The 16,035-nt window shown below is 43.3% G+C and overlaps 1 protein-coding gene across 1 annotated transcript in view; it reads left to right on the plus strand.

The window, feature by feature from the left end:
* The window catches only part of ruvbl1 (RuvB-like AAA ATPase 1), a 79,017-nt gene extending 63,245 nt beyond the window's left edge, over positions 1–15,772 (plus strand). Inside the window, exons 10-11 of the mRNA XM_073072000.1 lie at positions 3,522–3,613; positions 15,442–15,772. Of these exons, the coding sequence (XP_072928101.1) occupies positions 3,522–3,613; positions 15,442–15,601 (252 nt within the window). The 3' untranslated portion in view covers positions 15,602–15,772. The remainder of the gene's footprint in view (positions 1–3,521; positions 3,614–15,441) is intronic.
* The last annotated feature ends 263 nt before the right edge of the window (positions 15,773–16,035 follow it).

A 16,035-nucleotide genomic window follows, 5' to 3' on the forward strand; every position in this document is an offset into this window, starting at 1 on the left:
ATCCACTTTACTGAGGCATGGAGTTTGGGGGGGGGGGGGTAGGGAGAATAGAACTTGTTCCTGTGTTCTGAGCTCTGTCTACAACTGTGGTGTTAGTTGAGGAGAGGAATAAACATTACTCAGGAGTTGTTCAAGGATCAATGTCTCATCTTTAAGCCTTGAGCTATTCTCAGATCTGCATTTGAACGCCTAAAACTTCCAATTCTTTGGCATTTCAAGGGCCTGGGTTATAGGGAGAAGTTGGGCAGGCTAGGACTTTATTCTTCAATGTAGGAGAAAGGTCTGAAAAAGATGGAATCTAATAGGAGAGGACAGTGCAGCATGGAGTAACAGAAAGGGATTGGGGAGGGGTACCATAAGGGAAGAAGGTGTGGGTGATGGGCATAAGGAAAGGCTGGGGGTGGGCAAAGGGATCCATGCTAATTTTGTCATCTGTTAGTCTTTCAAAAGGTCATGTGACCAGTAAATGATATTGTGGACTTGTGGCTAAAATTGGAAATGTCTGCAGATAAGCCCATTAGTAATCTTTCCATAAGGCAACAAAGGAGAGAAACTAGACATGGATCTCTTAACTCATTAGAGAAAATTGATCAGTCCTGTGTAACAACAGAACATGGCCTGCTCTGTTGTCCCAGACAATTTATAAGGAAATTGTGTGTTTATAAGAAAAGTGCTTCTTATTTCAGACAGCAGTTGGACTGCTTTCACCTAGATAAAATGAAACACTTTGAATGCCTTTGGGATTGATAACAAAAGAACAAAAAAACTTAAGGTGTTTGGCAGCAGGATCAAAAACAGCTCAAGTACTTGTTCTTTACAATTCTTGAGTGGTTAAGTTTTATTAGACAATTCCTAGTAGCTTAGAAGGTTATAGATTCAGTAGTGGCACTCAAAATGGTTTTGGAGATGTACTTGAAGGAGAAAAAATTGCAGGGCTTTGAAAAGGAGTGTAAGGCTAATTGCAGCCTGGTGTGAAAGTACTAATGCACTTGAATGGAAAAGCCTGAAAAAAGTAGCCAGTCCATAATGGCCCCACCATTGTGTGCATCTACATGGAGCACTGTTGCAGGAGAGCAGCATCCATAATCAAGAACCCCCACCATCCAGGCCATAATCTCTTCTCGGATGCTGACTGACCTGCTGAGTTCTCCAGTATTTTGTGTGTCATGCTCTCTTCTTGCTGCTGCCATCAGGAAGAAAGTACAGGAGCCTCAGGACCCACACCACTGGCTTCAGGAACAATTAGTACCTCTCAACCATCAGGCTCTTGAACCGGAGGGGATAACTGCACTCAACTTCACTTGCCCTTTCATTGAACTATTCCCACAACCTATGGACTCACTTTTAAAGACTCTTCATCTCATGTTCTCGATATTATTGCTTATATATTATTATTATTTTCTATTTCTTTTTGTGCTTGCACAGTTTGTTGCCCTTTGTACATTGGTAGTTTGTCAGTCCTATTGGGAGTGATCTTTTGTTGGTTTCTTCTATTCATTCTTAATATCCACAAGAAAATGAATCTCAGAGTAGTATATGGTGACATATATGTACTTTGATAATAAATTTACTTTGAGCTTTGAAAGTTAATTCATTGGGTGGATTTGTAGAATCTGAATACAGCCCACAAAGCCAATTTTGGTGGTTGTGAAAGTTTTTTTTGGATAAAAATCGTCATTTGGAGGAGAACCATAATATAGTGGATTATACTGTATAAAGAGAGTTGATAGCCTACATGGCTTTATGATGGGCCAAGTGTTGTTGGATAAAGGTGACAAATCGTTATTTTTCTTGTAGTTCAACTATTCTATGCTTGCTCATAATTATGTTTAAATTTTTAGTAAATTTCTAGTAATTGTAGTAAAGCTGATTCTGTATTTTCTGGAAGCTTCTCAGTTTTTCTGCAGCAAGTTTGAATCTGATTATTTAGCAGGTTAATTGTTATCACTGGAAGGTTGTTATCTCTAGTCAGAGTATGAGGCAACTTCTTTTCTTTTGTATTTTTTTTTGTTCTTGTAACACTTAATAAATGGCCACAACCACCAGGCTTTATTCATGACTTCTGAAGATCCCTCTGGATCAATATCACCAGAACCAACACTGTGAAACAAATGATTTGGGGAGAAACGTTTGTGTTTATGCCTTATGTGTATAAGCTACTTGTTGCTAGAGACATACTTTTGGAATAGTTCACATGGGTAATTTAGGACACCTAGAGGACGTTGAAGCAGTACCCAGAACTTCAGAGTTGGCATGAAATCCAAACAGAGATCTGTTTCTAATGAGACACATTTAGACTCATAAAACTATTCTAACAGTCTTGTGTTGGCTAAATGTCGGGCACAATGCAGCAAGATGAATACTCTGCTGCGACGTTTTGATGATCGCTGATTTAACCACAACATTATCATCAGCCATTTGTTCAGTACATGAGGCCTGAAATCTGGAATTCATTAGAGTTAGGGTTAAGGTCCCTCAACTTCCTTGCCTTTTCTATTATTTTCTATTGCAACTATCGTTAAATTCGTGTCACAGAGTGATGCACCATGGGAACGAAGTTTTTCATAAAACCATAAGACCATGAGTCATACCAGAATTAGGCCATTCAGTCCATCAAGTCTGCTTCACTATTCCATCATGGCTAATTTATTATCCCTCTCAACACTATTTTCTTGCCTTCTCCCTGTAACTTTTGATGCCCTGACTAATCAAAAACCTATCAAACCTATAATGCTTTGCTTTAAGTATACCCAATGACTTGGCCATCACAGCTATGAATTCCACAGATTCACCACCCTCTGCTGAAATAAATTATTCCATATCTCTGTACTTTGAGGTTGTACCCTCCGGTCCTAGACTCTACCACTATATGAAACATCCTCTCCATGTCCACTCCATCTAGGTCTTTCAATATTCAATAGGTTTCAATGAGATTCCCCAGATTCCTCCCCCCCCCCCCCCCCCCCATTATTCTAAACTCCAGTGAGTATAGAGCAAGAGACATCAAACACTTCTCATTCCTAGATCATTCTTGTAAATCTCCTCCTTAGGAGCCCAAAACTGTTCTCGGTATTTCATTGCAGTCTGGTCAATGCCTTATAGAGCCTCAGCGTTACATCCTTGCTTTTATGTTCTCAAAATGAACATTGCATCAGTTCATGGGTGTGTACGTCATCTATTAAATGACCATTTACACTAATCACATTTAATTCCCATATTCTCTCCAACTCTCCCTTATCTGGTCTAATATATGTTTTTGGTTTTGTGTCACCTTTCATTTCTGAGAAGCAACAACGGGCATTTTGCTGTATAAATTGTTGTAAAGTAGAGCAAATATATTTTTAATGTAAATGTCCCACTCTGCTATCTATAGCCCAAAAGCAAATGAGTCTTTGAGCTGAATAATTATTTGATAGTGAATGGGGCATTAATTAATGCTGACAGGAAGATCAATTGCGCTGACACTTAGAGGATCTGCTGTTCTCGTATTCTCTTACTCTCCCACTTTCTTCTTTCGCCAGATAATCAAGATCCGTGCACAGATTGAAGGCATCAGCATCACGGAGGATGCTCTGCTTCACTTAGGGGATATCGGCACAAAGACAACTCTGAGGTAAGTACCCATTGCTGTTTTGTAAAGGAATAATGGCTCTTGTCCAGACCTGGACAGTGTCATTTCCACACCCCGACCCTGGTGAGCAGGAATGATTTGCTGTTCTCCCAGTGCTGGCTCTTTCAGGCAGCCGAGACAAGGGTTTTAAATCATCCTCTTTAGCTGCAGCCAAAAACTCTTCACTGGCAGTATTTAATTTTAGCCAGCACTGTAAAATAACAGTTTCAGTAATAGGTATTGGTTTCACCTTGTCACAGGAAGATGAATGGTGCTGTAGGTAGGGACCCATGGGATTAGACACAAAAGGTTTCTGTTCTTTTAAAAAAAAATCTTTAAAAACAAAGGCAGCTAATGAAACTTCGTAACTGGTACAGATATCAGCCATCCAAAGTTCTTGTCTGATGGTTTATAATAGTGATATTTTTTTCACAAGAACAAAAATTAAAAACTATTCAGTAGATATATCCAAGAGGTTTAAAGATCAACATTCGTTCAATGCTGTCTTTTCACATGCTGACAGAGGTGGTTTCTTAATTACTTTTTTGCATCATGTACACCTCTCTGGGATTTATATGTGAGGCAGACACGAGTGGATGGGGGGGAGTGAGGGTGGAAAGAGAAATAGACTCTCGCAAGCTTCTAATTTCTCATCTACATTCCCATCATTGCCTTTTCTTTTCGGGGTGCCTGATAAGGAATGAGGAGGTAATTTTTATTCAGTGAGGGGTTGCCCAAAATTAACCTCAACAGAATTGTGGACTCAAGCCGTGCAGGTAGAACATAGAACATTACAGCACAGTACAGGCACTTTGGCCCACAATCTTGGGCTGACCTCTTAACCTACTCCATGATCAATCTAAATCTTCCCTCCCACATAGTCCTCTATTTTTCTATCATCAATGTACCTATATAAGAGTTTCTTAAATGCCTCTAATGTCTCAGCCTCTACCACCACTCCTGGCAAGGTTTCCACATTCCATTGACTGTGTAAAAAAAATAAATAATAATAATAATAATAACCTTACTTCTGATATTCCACCCTCCTCCCCCCTACGCTTTCCTCCAGTCACCTTAAAATTATGCTCCCTTGTATTAGTCATTTCCACCCTGGGAAAAAGTTTCTGGTTATCCTCTCAGTCTGTGCCTCTTAGTATCTTGTACACCTCTATCAAATCACCTCTCATCCTTCTTTGCTCCAAAGAGAAAAACCCTAGCTTACTCAGCGTTTCCTCTTAAGATATTGTCTCTAATCCAGGCAACATCCTGGTAAATCTCCTCTACACCCTCTATAAAAAGTTCCACATGCTTCCTATAATGAGGCAACCAGAAATGAACACAGTGTTCCAAGTATAGTCTAACCAGAGATTTACAGAGTTGGAATGTTATATATGTCCTGCCTTATCCCACACAGCCGTTAAACGTTGTCTCATTTTTACTATATACTGTACCAGCAGTTACGGTTGAAATGACAATAAAAGTGACTTGACTTGAGATAAAAGAAAGATTAAAGACCAGCTTTATTTTCACTTGTACATCAAAACAGTGAAATGCATTGTATGCGTCAACGACCAACACAGTCCAAGCACATGCTGGGGGCAGCCTACAACTGCTGCCTTGTCCCAGCGCCAACATAGCATGCCCACAACTTACTAACCTCTACTTCAATGGAATAGAGGAGGAATCCCAATGGAAACCCTCACAGCCACAGGGAGAACATGCAATTTCCTTACGGACGGTGGTGGGAATTGAACTCCAATCGCTGGTGCTTTAAAGTGTCATGCTAACCGCTACACTAATGTGCATATAGTACTATAATTGTTTGTGTTTTCACTTTCACCCTCACCATGCAGATGCTGCTTCTGACATGAGACAAGTGCATTAACTAGGACCTCAAAGTGTAGTCACAAATCCCTCTCACTTTATTCTGCATACCATCCATACAGATCATTTAATTACAACAGTGCATGGAGGTAGTACAAGGGAAAACAATAATATTATCATCATTATGTGCCATGTTGTATGATGTAAGTTATCATTATCTCATAGAAACATAGTAAACCTACAGCACAATACAGGCCCTTTGGCCCACAAAGCTGTGACGAACATGTCCTTACCTTAGAACTACCTAGGCTTACCCATAGCCCTCTATTTTTCTAAGCTCCATGTATCCATCCAGGAGTCTCTTAAAAGACCCTATCATTTCCGCCTCCACCACCACTGCCAGCAGCCCATTCCAAGCACTCAGCACTCTCTGTGTAATAAAACTTACCCCTGACATCTCCTCTGTACCTACTTTTAAGCACCTTAAAACTATGCCCTCTCATGCTAGCCATTTCATCCCTGGGGAAAAAGTCTCTTGACTATCCACACAGTCAAGGCCTCTCATTATCTTGTACACCTCTATCAGGTCATCTCTTATCCTCAGTCGCTCCAAGGAGAAAAGACCGAGTTCACTCAACCTATTCTCATTAGGCATGCTCCCCAATCCAGGCAACACCCTGGTAAATCTCCTCTGCACCCTTTCTATGGCTTCCACGTCCTTCTTGTAGTGAGGCGACCAGAACTGAGCACAGTACTCCAAGTGGGGTCTGACCAGGGTCCTATATAGCTGCAACATTACCTCTGGGCTCTTAAACTCAATCCCACAATTGATGAAGACCAATGCACCATATCCCTTCTTGACCAGAGTCAACCTGCTTTGAATGTCCTATGGACTGGGACCCAAAGATCCCTCTGATCCTCCACACTGCCAAGAGTCTTACCATTACAACTATATTCTGCCATCATACTTAACCTACCAAAATGAACCATCTCACACTTATTAGGGTTGAACTCCATCTGCCACTTCTCAGCCCAGTTTTGCATCCTGTCAATGTCCCGCTGTAACCTTTGACAGCCCTCCACACTATCCACAACACCCCCAACCTTTGTGTCATCAGCAAATTTACTAACAGTCATAACAATGATTGTTCTTGGCAAATTTTTCTGCAGAAGTGGTTTGCCATTGCCTTCTTCTGGGCAGTGACTTTACAAGATGGGCGACCTCAGCCATTATCAATACCCCTCAGAGATTGTCTCCCTGGCATCAGCGCTCGCATAACCAGGACTTGTGATATGCACCAGGTGCTCACACAACCATCTACCATCTGCTCCCATGACTTCAGGTGACCCTGATTGGAGCGCTAAGCAGGTGCAACATCTTGCCCAAGGGTGACCTGCAGGCCAGTGAAGGGAAGGAGCATCTTACACTTACTGTGCTAGAGGCATATTTCCACCCTGCCACCCAAAAACAATAACAGAATTCAGAATAAAGTGTTACAGTTACAGAGAAAGTACGACAGACGATAAAGGTGCAAGGTCACATTGGAAAGTGAGGTCCGGAGCCCATCTTATTGTACTAGCAGACTGATCAATAGCCGTGTAACTATGTGATAGAATTTGTCTTTGAGCCTGGAGGTATGTACTTTCAACAATTTTGTATCTTCTGCTCAATAGGAGCAGAGTGAAAAAGAGAATGTCTGTTGTGGGAGAGGTCTTTCATTATGTTTATAATGGAAAGCTTAATGTCATGGGAGTTGAGAGAAAATTAAGACAAACTTTAGGAGGTTATGCACAAGATACTGGAGCAACTCAATGAGTCGCCAGCATCTGTAGGGGAAAATGGACCATCAACATTTGGGCTGAGACTCTTTCATCAGAACTCTGACCCAAAACCGTGACTATCCATTTTCCCCCACAGAGGTTGCCTGACCTGCTGAGTTGCTCCAGATTCAGCATCTGTTGTCTCCATTCAGTAGGTTATGTAGATGGACTTAGTGAGTGGATAATGACTTGGCAGATGTGGAAAAATGTGAAGTTGCCCTCTGTTGATGAACTCAGTAAGGCAGTCGATTGCCTAGCAAGCGGTAAAGCTCCTGGAAAAGAAGGCATCCCACCTGTGGTCATAAAGTCTGCTCTGCTACACCACCTGCTCAAACTTCTCTGCCAGTGCTGGGAGGGAAGGTCAGTGCCTCAGGACACGTGCAACTCCAACTTCGTCACCCTGTACAAGAACAAAGGCAACCATGGTGACTGTAATAACTACCAAGGCATTTCACTTCTCAGTGGGTTTTTTCTCATGTGGTACTCAACAGGTCTATAGGCACTGGCTGCTCGCATATGCGCAGAATTACAGTATGGGTTCCAAGCGGGATGGTCAACATTTGACATGATCTTCTCACTATGCCAGCTCCAAGAGAAATACTGAGAGCAAAGACAACCACTGTACCTGGCTTTCATTGACCTGACAAAGGGCTTCAACCTGGTCAGCAGAAAGGGCCTCTTCACACTGCTCCAAAAGATTGGATGTCCCCACAAGCTCCTCAGGATGATCATATCTTTCCACAAAGGCATGCAAGCTACAGTCCAGTTTAATGGCTCATCCTCGAATCCCTTCCCAATCAGGAGCTGCATGAAACAGGGCTGCACGCTGAAGACACTCATAAGCATCTTCTTGAGATGAGCTAAATCTTTTTTATGCTTGGTTCAATGTTACCAACACTGACCCCCCCAAGGAGAGTCGCTGATGCAACCTGCAGCTTGATCATCTCTGAGGCCGAAGTACGCAGGTGTTTCTAACAGGTGGACAGCTGCAAGGCTGCGGGACCGGACAGCATCCCAGGGCGGGTACTCAGAGTGTGCCCGGCACAACTGGCAGATGTGTTTACAGACATTTTTAATCTCTCCCTTTCTCAGTGTAGAGTGTCCCTCCTCCTTCAAAACATCCAGCGTTGTTCCTGTACCTAAAAAAGACCAAGGTAACATGTCTGAATGACTGGCGTCCTGTCGCACTCACCTCAGTAATAAGCAAATGCTTTGAGATGCTGGTCATGGACAACATCTGCAGCTTGCTGCCACCCACAATGGACCTCCTACAATTCATCTACCGACACAACAGATCAACAGACGACGCAATAGCCTCTACACACCGTCCTTACACATCTGGAAAAGAAGGATGCTTATGTGAGAATGCTGTTCTTGGACTACAGTTCAGCATTCAACACCATAATTCCCTCCAGACTCAATAAGAAGCTCAGAGACCTCGGCCTTCACCCTGCTGGATCCTGGACTTCCTGTCAGATTGCCAGCAGGTGGTAACGGTGGGCTCCCTCACCTTTGCCCCTCTGACCTTCAACACAGGTGCCCCTCAGAGCAGTGTTCAAAGCCCCTTCCTTTACTCTCTGTATACCCATGACTGTGTTGCCACCCACAGCTCCAATCTGCTAATTAAATTTGCTGACGACACTACACTGATTGGCCTAATCTCAAATAATAATGAGGCCGCCTACAGAGAAGAAGTCATCACCCTGACACAGTGGCGTCAAGAAAACAACCTCTCCCTCAGTGTCGCAAAAACAAAGGAGGTGGTTGTGGACTACAGGAGGAGTGGAGACAGGGTGACCCCTATTGACATCAATGGGTCTGGGGTTGAGAGGGTGAACGGCTTTAAGTTCCTCGGCATACACATCACCGAGGATCTCACGTGGTCTGTACATACCGGCTGTGTGGTGAAAAAAGCACAACAGCACCTCTTTCACCTCAGATGGTTGAGGAAGTTTGGTATGGGCCCCCAAACCCTATTAACTTTCTACAGGGGCACAATTGAGAGCATCCTTACTGGCTTCATCACTGACTGGTATGGGAGCTGTACTTCTCTCAGTTGTGGGCCTCTGCAGAGAGTGGTGCAGACAGCCCAGTGCATCTGTAGATGTGAACTTCCCACTATTCAGGACATTTTAAAAAAACAGGTGTGTAAAAAGGGCCCAAATGATCATTGGGGACCCGAGTCACCCCAACCACAAACTGTTCCAGCTGCTACCATCCAGGAAATGGTACCACAGCATAAAAGCCAGGACCAACAGGCTCTGGGACAGCTTCTTTCACCAGGCCATCAGACTGATTAATTCATGCTGATACTATTGTATTTCTATGTTATATTGACTGTCGTGTTGTGCATACTATTTATTACAAATTACTATAAATTGCGCATTGTACATTTAGACAGAGACGTAACAAAGATTTTTACTCATGTATATGAAAGATGTAAGCAATAAAGTCAATTCATTCCATTCAATCGTTCATTCATTCATTCTGTCCCATGCCTTCAGTTCATCAGAGGACAGCGTATACCACCACACCAGAAGCATTGGCAGGCTGTTCCACCTTGCACATCCAAAAGCAACCACCAAGTGCAACTGGTACTGATAATGGAGTTGTTGTTTGTAGATGCTGCACTCAGAGGAAGCCCTCCAGAGACTCATCAATTGCTTCACACTCGCCTACAGAGACTGAAGTACGTCTGTCAGCCTCAAGAAGGGAAACATCATGTGCCAAGATGTCAACAAGACACCAAACATCTACATAGGTGGCTACACCCTTGATGAGTTCACCTACCTTGGCTCCACCGTCTCAAGCAACCTCTCCCTTGAAGTTGAACTCAACAAGTGGATTGGCAGAACAGCAACACTGATGTCTCGTCTGGCAACAAGTCTGGGAGAACTCCAAAGTGACCAAGAACACCAAGATGAAGGTCTACCAGGCCTGCGTGCTCAGTACACTCCTGTGCGACAGTGAAACATGAACAACCTACTCTCACCAAGAGCGCTGCCTAAACACATCCCACTTCCGCTACCTCAGAAGAATCCTGAGCTTCACATGGCAGGATCACATTCCAGCCAAGCACATTCTAGAACAAGCAGGCATCACAAGTATGTTCGTCCTCCTCACTTAGCATCACCTGTAATGGCTTTGTCACATCAGCTGCATGGAGAATGGCCAGATCCCCAAAGACATACTGTATGGAGAGCTTGCCACCAGCACCAGACCTACTGGAAGACCAGCCCTGCATTACTGAGACATCTGTAAGTAGAACATGAAAGCAGGGAACATTGACCAAACAACCTGGGAAATTGTGGCACCCAACCGCAGCAGTTGGAGACAGACCATCAGGGCAGGTGTAAAGAGGAGCGAGCAGAAGAGAGAAGAGCAGAGGGAAGCAAAGAGAGAGCACAGATGGCTAAGGGAAGCATCAACATCAGCACCTTCCAGCCTAGCACAACATTCACTAGCAGAAACTGCAGCAAGACCTGCTGCTCCAAAATTGGACTACAATGGACTGACCCATAGCGTACACTATATTTCCATTATTCTTTAAGACAGATGGATGTCATCATCATCAATGACTTAGCAGATGTGGAAAATGTGAAGTTCTTCACTTTCTTAAAAAGAGTAGAAAAGTAATTTTATAAATGAAGGATTAAAAATGTGCCAGTCTTCAGGACAACCAGGTTCTCCTTATACATAAATTACTAAAAGTTAACAAGCAGGTAACAGAAAACAAGTAAAAAGATAAATGATTGCAAGTGGATTTGAGGACAAGATTTAAAGACGTGTTACTGAAATTGTATACGGACCACTCAAGGAATATTGAGTGCAGATCTGATCTTCTTACCAAGGAAAGATTCATTTGTGATCGAGGAAGCATAACAAAGGGCTGGAGAGAGGGCGTGGTTGAAGTAGGTTGGATCTAAACCATGCAGAATTGAAAAGAGAGGGACATGATCATATTGAAATGTACAAGATCCATATGTGACATAATAGAGTCAGAGGAGGGATGATTCTTGCCCTTAAGTCTGGAATGACCATCTGAATACACCTGTTTTACCTGTACAAAGAGTCACGTACAGGTAAAAACATTTCTTCATGTATCTGAAGACAGATACATGAAGAAATGTTTTTTAACTATACAATGTGACTCTACAATCCTATACCTAAGAGGACTTACAGGCACACAATCCCAGAATAGGTTCAACATGGAAGTCAAGTTAATTTTCCATGTGTGGAGATATATTGGGAAATGCTTAACATGCCGTGGAGTGAAACTAGCCAGTTTGATCTTTGAAGGAGTTTTTTACAGATCAGGTGGACTTCCATCTTTGCTACTTTATAATGGGGGAATGAAGGATGATGCAGTAAAGTGTGCCCAAATGAGGAGCAATTGATTACTTATCAGTAGCTAGGTCAGTAACTATGGATCACTGAGATCCCTCTTGCCTTTCCTTTCAGCTATTGAGATTCATTTTCTTGCAGGTATTACAGGAAAAATAAAGAAATACAATAGAATTTGTAAAAAAAAAACCTACATAAAAAGACTGACAACCAAGTGCTGTGCAAAAGAAGACAAATTGTGTAAATTTAAAAGATGCTGAGAATGTAAATTGTAAAAAGTCCTTGAAAGTGAGTCTATAGATGCTCAGAATTGAGGTGAGTGACAGTTCAGGGCCCTGATGATTGTTCCTGGTCCTGGTTCATACTATGGCACCACTGATGGTAATAGTGAGAAAAGATCATGGCCTAGATGATGGTGATCCTTGATGATGGATTCTGCTTTCTTGTGGCAGTGCTCCATGTAAATCTGATCCCAGATTCGAAGCAAGAAGCCTGCGAGTGGAATGTCTGAAGGGATTTTTGGAGAGAAGGCATTTTACTACTTGGGGTTAAGAGGGGCAAGACTGCGCAAACGCGTGACGTCAGCCAGTAGAGTGTGGGAAGAGTTTAAAAAGGCGCCCGCATTATACAGCGGGCAGCATTCGGAGTGGGCAGTGGAGTGAGAGGGCTTTAGCTCAAACGGGGCTTCGGCGAAGAAGGGTCAAGGCGAAGAACTGATTCTTTAACTTCCCCAGCGGGCTCTTCCCTTTCTCCCGTGGTCCTCTTCCACTAACATCCGTTGTTCTGTCATGGCAGATGAAATCAGACACATGCCATGCTCCTCCTGTGACATGTGGAAACTCAGGGAGGCTGACAGTGTCCCTGAAGACTACGGGTGCAGAAAGTGTGTCCAGCTGCAACTCCTGATAGACCGCATGGCAGCACTGGAGCTGTGCATGGACTCTCTTTGGAGCATCCAAGATGCTGAGACGGCACATTTAGTGAGCTGGTCACACCGCAGTTTAAGGATCTAAGGAAAGATAGGGAATGGGTGACCAACAGGAAGAGTAGTTGCAGGAAGGTAGCACAGGAGTCTCCTGCAGTCATCTCCCTCCAAAACAGATAAACCGCTTTGGAGTCTGTTGGGGGAGATGGCTCATCAGGTGAAGGCAGCAATAGCCAGGATCATGGCACAATGGGTGCCTCTGCTGCGCATGAGGGCAAGAAAAAGAGTGGCGGAGCTGTTGTGGTAGGGGATTCCATGGTAAGAGGAATTAGAGAGGAGCTTCTGTGGCCATAAACAGGACTCCCGTATAGTGTGTTGCCTCCCAGGTGCAAGGGTCAGAGATGAATCGGAGAGGCTGCAGGGCATTCTGAAAGGGGAGGGTGAGCAGCCAGCTGTCGTGGTGCATGTAGGTACTAATGATATAGAAAGAAAGCGGGATGAGGTCCTACAAGCTGAATTTAGGGAGCGAGGAGATAAAGAGCAGGACCTCAAAGGTAATCATTTCAGGATTATTACCGGTGCCATGTGCTAGCCAGAGTTGGAATGGCAAGATAGCTAGATTGAATCTGTGGCTTGAGTGGTGGTGCAGGAGGGAGGGTCTCAGATTCTTGGGGCATTGGAACTGCTTCTGGGGGAGGTGGGAACAGTACTGTCCGGATGGTCTACATCTGAGCAGGGCTGGGATCAATGTCCTAGAGAGATTGTTGGCTAGTGCTGTTGGGGAGACTTTAAACTAATATGGTAATGGGATGGGAAACCACACAGAAAAGAAGAGGGAAGTGATGCAGCATAGATAGAGTATGAAAATAAATTAGCACAAAATATAAAAACAGATAGTGAAAGTTTTTATAAATATATAAAGCAGAAGAGGATGGCTAAAGTCAACGTAGCTCACTTGGAAGACAATAAGGGGAAATTGATATTGGGTGATAAGGAAACGGCTGAAGCATTGAACGACTATTTTGTGTCGGTCTTCAGGGTGGAGGACATGTCTAACATGCCAAAGAAGGATGTTATGGATGAAATGGGAGGTGAGGACCTCAATAAAATCACTGTCACTAAAATCAAAGTGATGAGAAAACTAGAGGGCCTGAAGGTAGATGAATCCCCTGCTCCTGATGGGATGCATCACAGGGTGCTGAAGGAATTGGCAGAGGTTATAGTAGACACGTTGGTAATCATTTATCAGAACTCTCTAGTCTCTGGGCAGGTCCCAGCGGATTGGAAGACAGCAAATGTCACGCCACTTTTTTTAAAAGGATGTAGACAAAAAACGGGCAACTATAGGGCAGTTAGCTTGACATCTGTAGTCGGGAAGATGCTTGAAGGTGTCATTATTGAAGAAATAGTGAAACATTTAGCAAGGAGTGGTTCCATTAGACAGATGCAGCATGGATTCAGAAAGGGCAGGTCCTGTTTGGCAAGTTTACTGGAGAGAGGACATAATGAGTGCAGTGGATAGAGGGGAACAGGTGGATGTCATGTACTTAGATTTCCAGAAGGCGTTCGATAAGGTGATGCACAAGAGACTTATAGATGAGATTTGGATGCATGGAGTCAGAGGAAGTGTATTGGCATGGATAGTGGATTGGTTAATCGATAGAAGGCAGAGAGTTGTTATAAATGGATTAAATGAATGTTTCTCCGGTTGGCAGTCTGTGGTGAGTGGGGTGCTGCAGGGGTCGGTGCTGGGCCCACAGCTGTTTACCATTTACATTAATGATTTGGAAGAGGGGACTGAGTGCAGCATAGCAAAATTTGCTGATGACACTAAACTGGGTGGAACAGTAAATTGTACAGAGGATGTGGAGAGCCTGCAGAGGGATATAGATAGGTTAAGTGAGTGGGTCAAGGTCTGGCAGATGGAATACAACATTGGTAAATGTGAGATCATCCACTTTGGAAGGAATAATAGAAGAACAGATTATTATTTAAATAGTGAAAGATTGCAGCATGCTGTTGTGCAGAAGGACTTGGGAGTGCTTGTGCATGAATCGCGAAAAGTTGGCTTACAGATACAACAGGTTATAAGAAGGCAAATGGAATGTTGGCCTTCATTGCTGGAAGGATTGAATTCAAGAGCAGAGAGGTCACGCTGCAACTTTACAGGGTACTGATGAGGCCGCACCTGGAGTACTGTGTGCAGTTCTGGTCTCCATACTTGAGGAAGGATATACTGGCTTTGGAGGCAGTGCAGAGGAGGTTCACCAGGTTGATTCCAGGGATGAAGAGGTTAACCTATGAGGAGAGATTGATTCACCTGGGACTATACTCTCTGGAGTTCGGAAGAATGAGAGGGGATCTTATAGAAACATACAAAATTTTGAAATGGATAGATAAGATAGAAGTAGGAAAGTTGTTTCCATTGGTAGGTGAGACTAGAACTAGGGGACATTGCCTCAAGATTCAGGGCAGAAGATTTAGGATGGAGATGAGGAGAAACTGTTTTTCCCAGAGAGTGGTGAATCTGTGGAATTCTCTGCCCAGGGAAGCAGTTGAGTCTTCTTCACTAAATATATTTAAGAAACAGATAGGTTTTTACATAGTAAGGGAATTAAGGGTTATGGGGGAAAGGCAGGTAGATGGAGCTGAGTTTACGAACAGATCAGCCATGATCTTACTGAATGGCGGGGCAGGCTCGATGGGACGGATGGCCTACTCCTGCTCCTATTTCTTATGTTCTTAAATGTGCTCAATGGTGAGAAGGGTTTTGTCTGGAGTGTACTGGGCTGTATCCACCACTTTCTATGAACCTTTCTATTTATGTTTTCATGATTTTAGCCCACTGTTTTCCCTGCTAAATATGTCTGTTGAACAATTTGTGGTATATTGATGTTAATATTTGTTTGTGTGGCAGGTACGCTGTGCAGCTCCTCACCCCTGCAAACCTGCTGGCGAAGATAAATGGGAAGGAAGCCATCGAGAAGGAACACGTGGAGGAAATCAATGAACTCTTTTATGATGCCAAGTCATCTGCGAAAATTCTTGCTGAGCACCAGGAAAAGTACATGAAATGATAGGTGTATGAATGGGCCAATGAACCGAGGTGGTCTGTTTGGAAATTAAAAGAACATGTAATGGAAATACCCAGCAAGGTCATCAGAGCTTGCGGAAAGGAGGCAGGGCAGTGTTGGGACAGAGGATATCAAAATGGAAATTGTTTGTTAAATAAAATATTTTTATTTGAAGTAGACTTCTAAATTGTCCTTTCTTAGCTATTTTTTTCTTTTTATTGAGAGTTTTGTAAGAGTGGGTAATAAAAATGCCACTCTCCCTCTTAATCATTGTTAGAATCTATATTTTTCAACGGGAAATGGTGGTGTGTCATCCTGGGGAAGGAACAGCAAAATTAGAGGTGGGCGCGAATCTAAAAATACATGGTGACTGGTGTCACATTGAAGGATTTGGTTCTTGTGGAGACTGGTGATAGATGGTGTGAGGCTGTTTCCTG

The sequence above is a fragment of the Hemitrygon akajei genome, chromosome 19 (assembly GCF_048418815.1).
Source record: "Hemitrygon akajei chromosome 19, sHemAka1.3, whole genome shotgun sequence".
Taxonomy (NCBI): Eukaryota; Metazoa; Chordata; class Chondrichthyes; order Myliobatiformes; family Dasyatidae; genus Hemitrygon; species Hemitrygon akajei.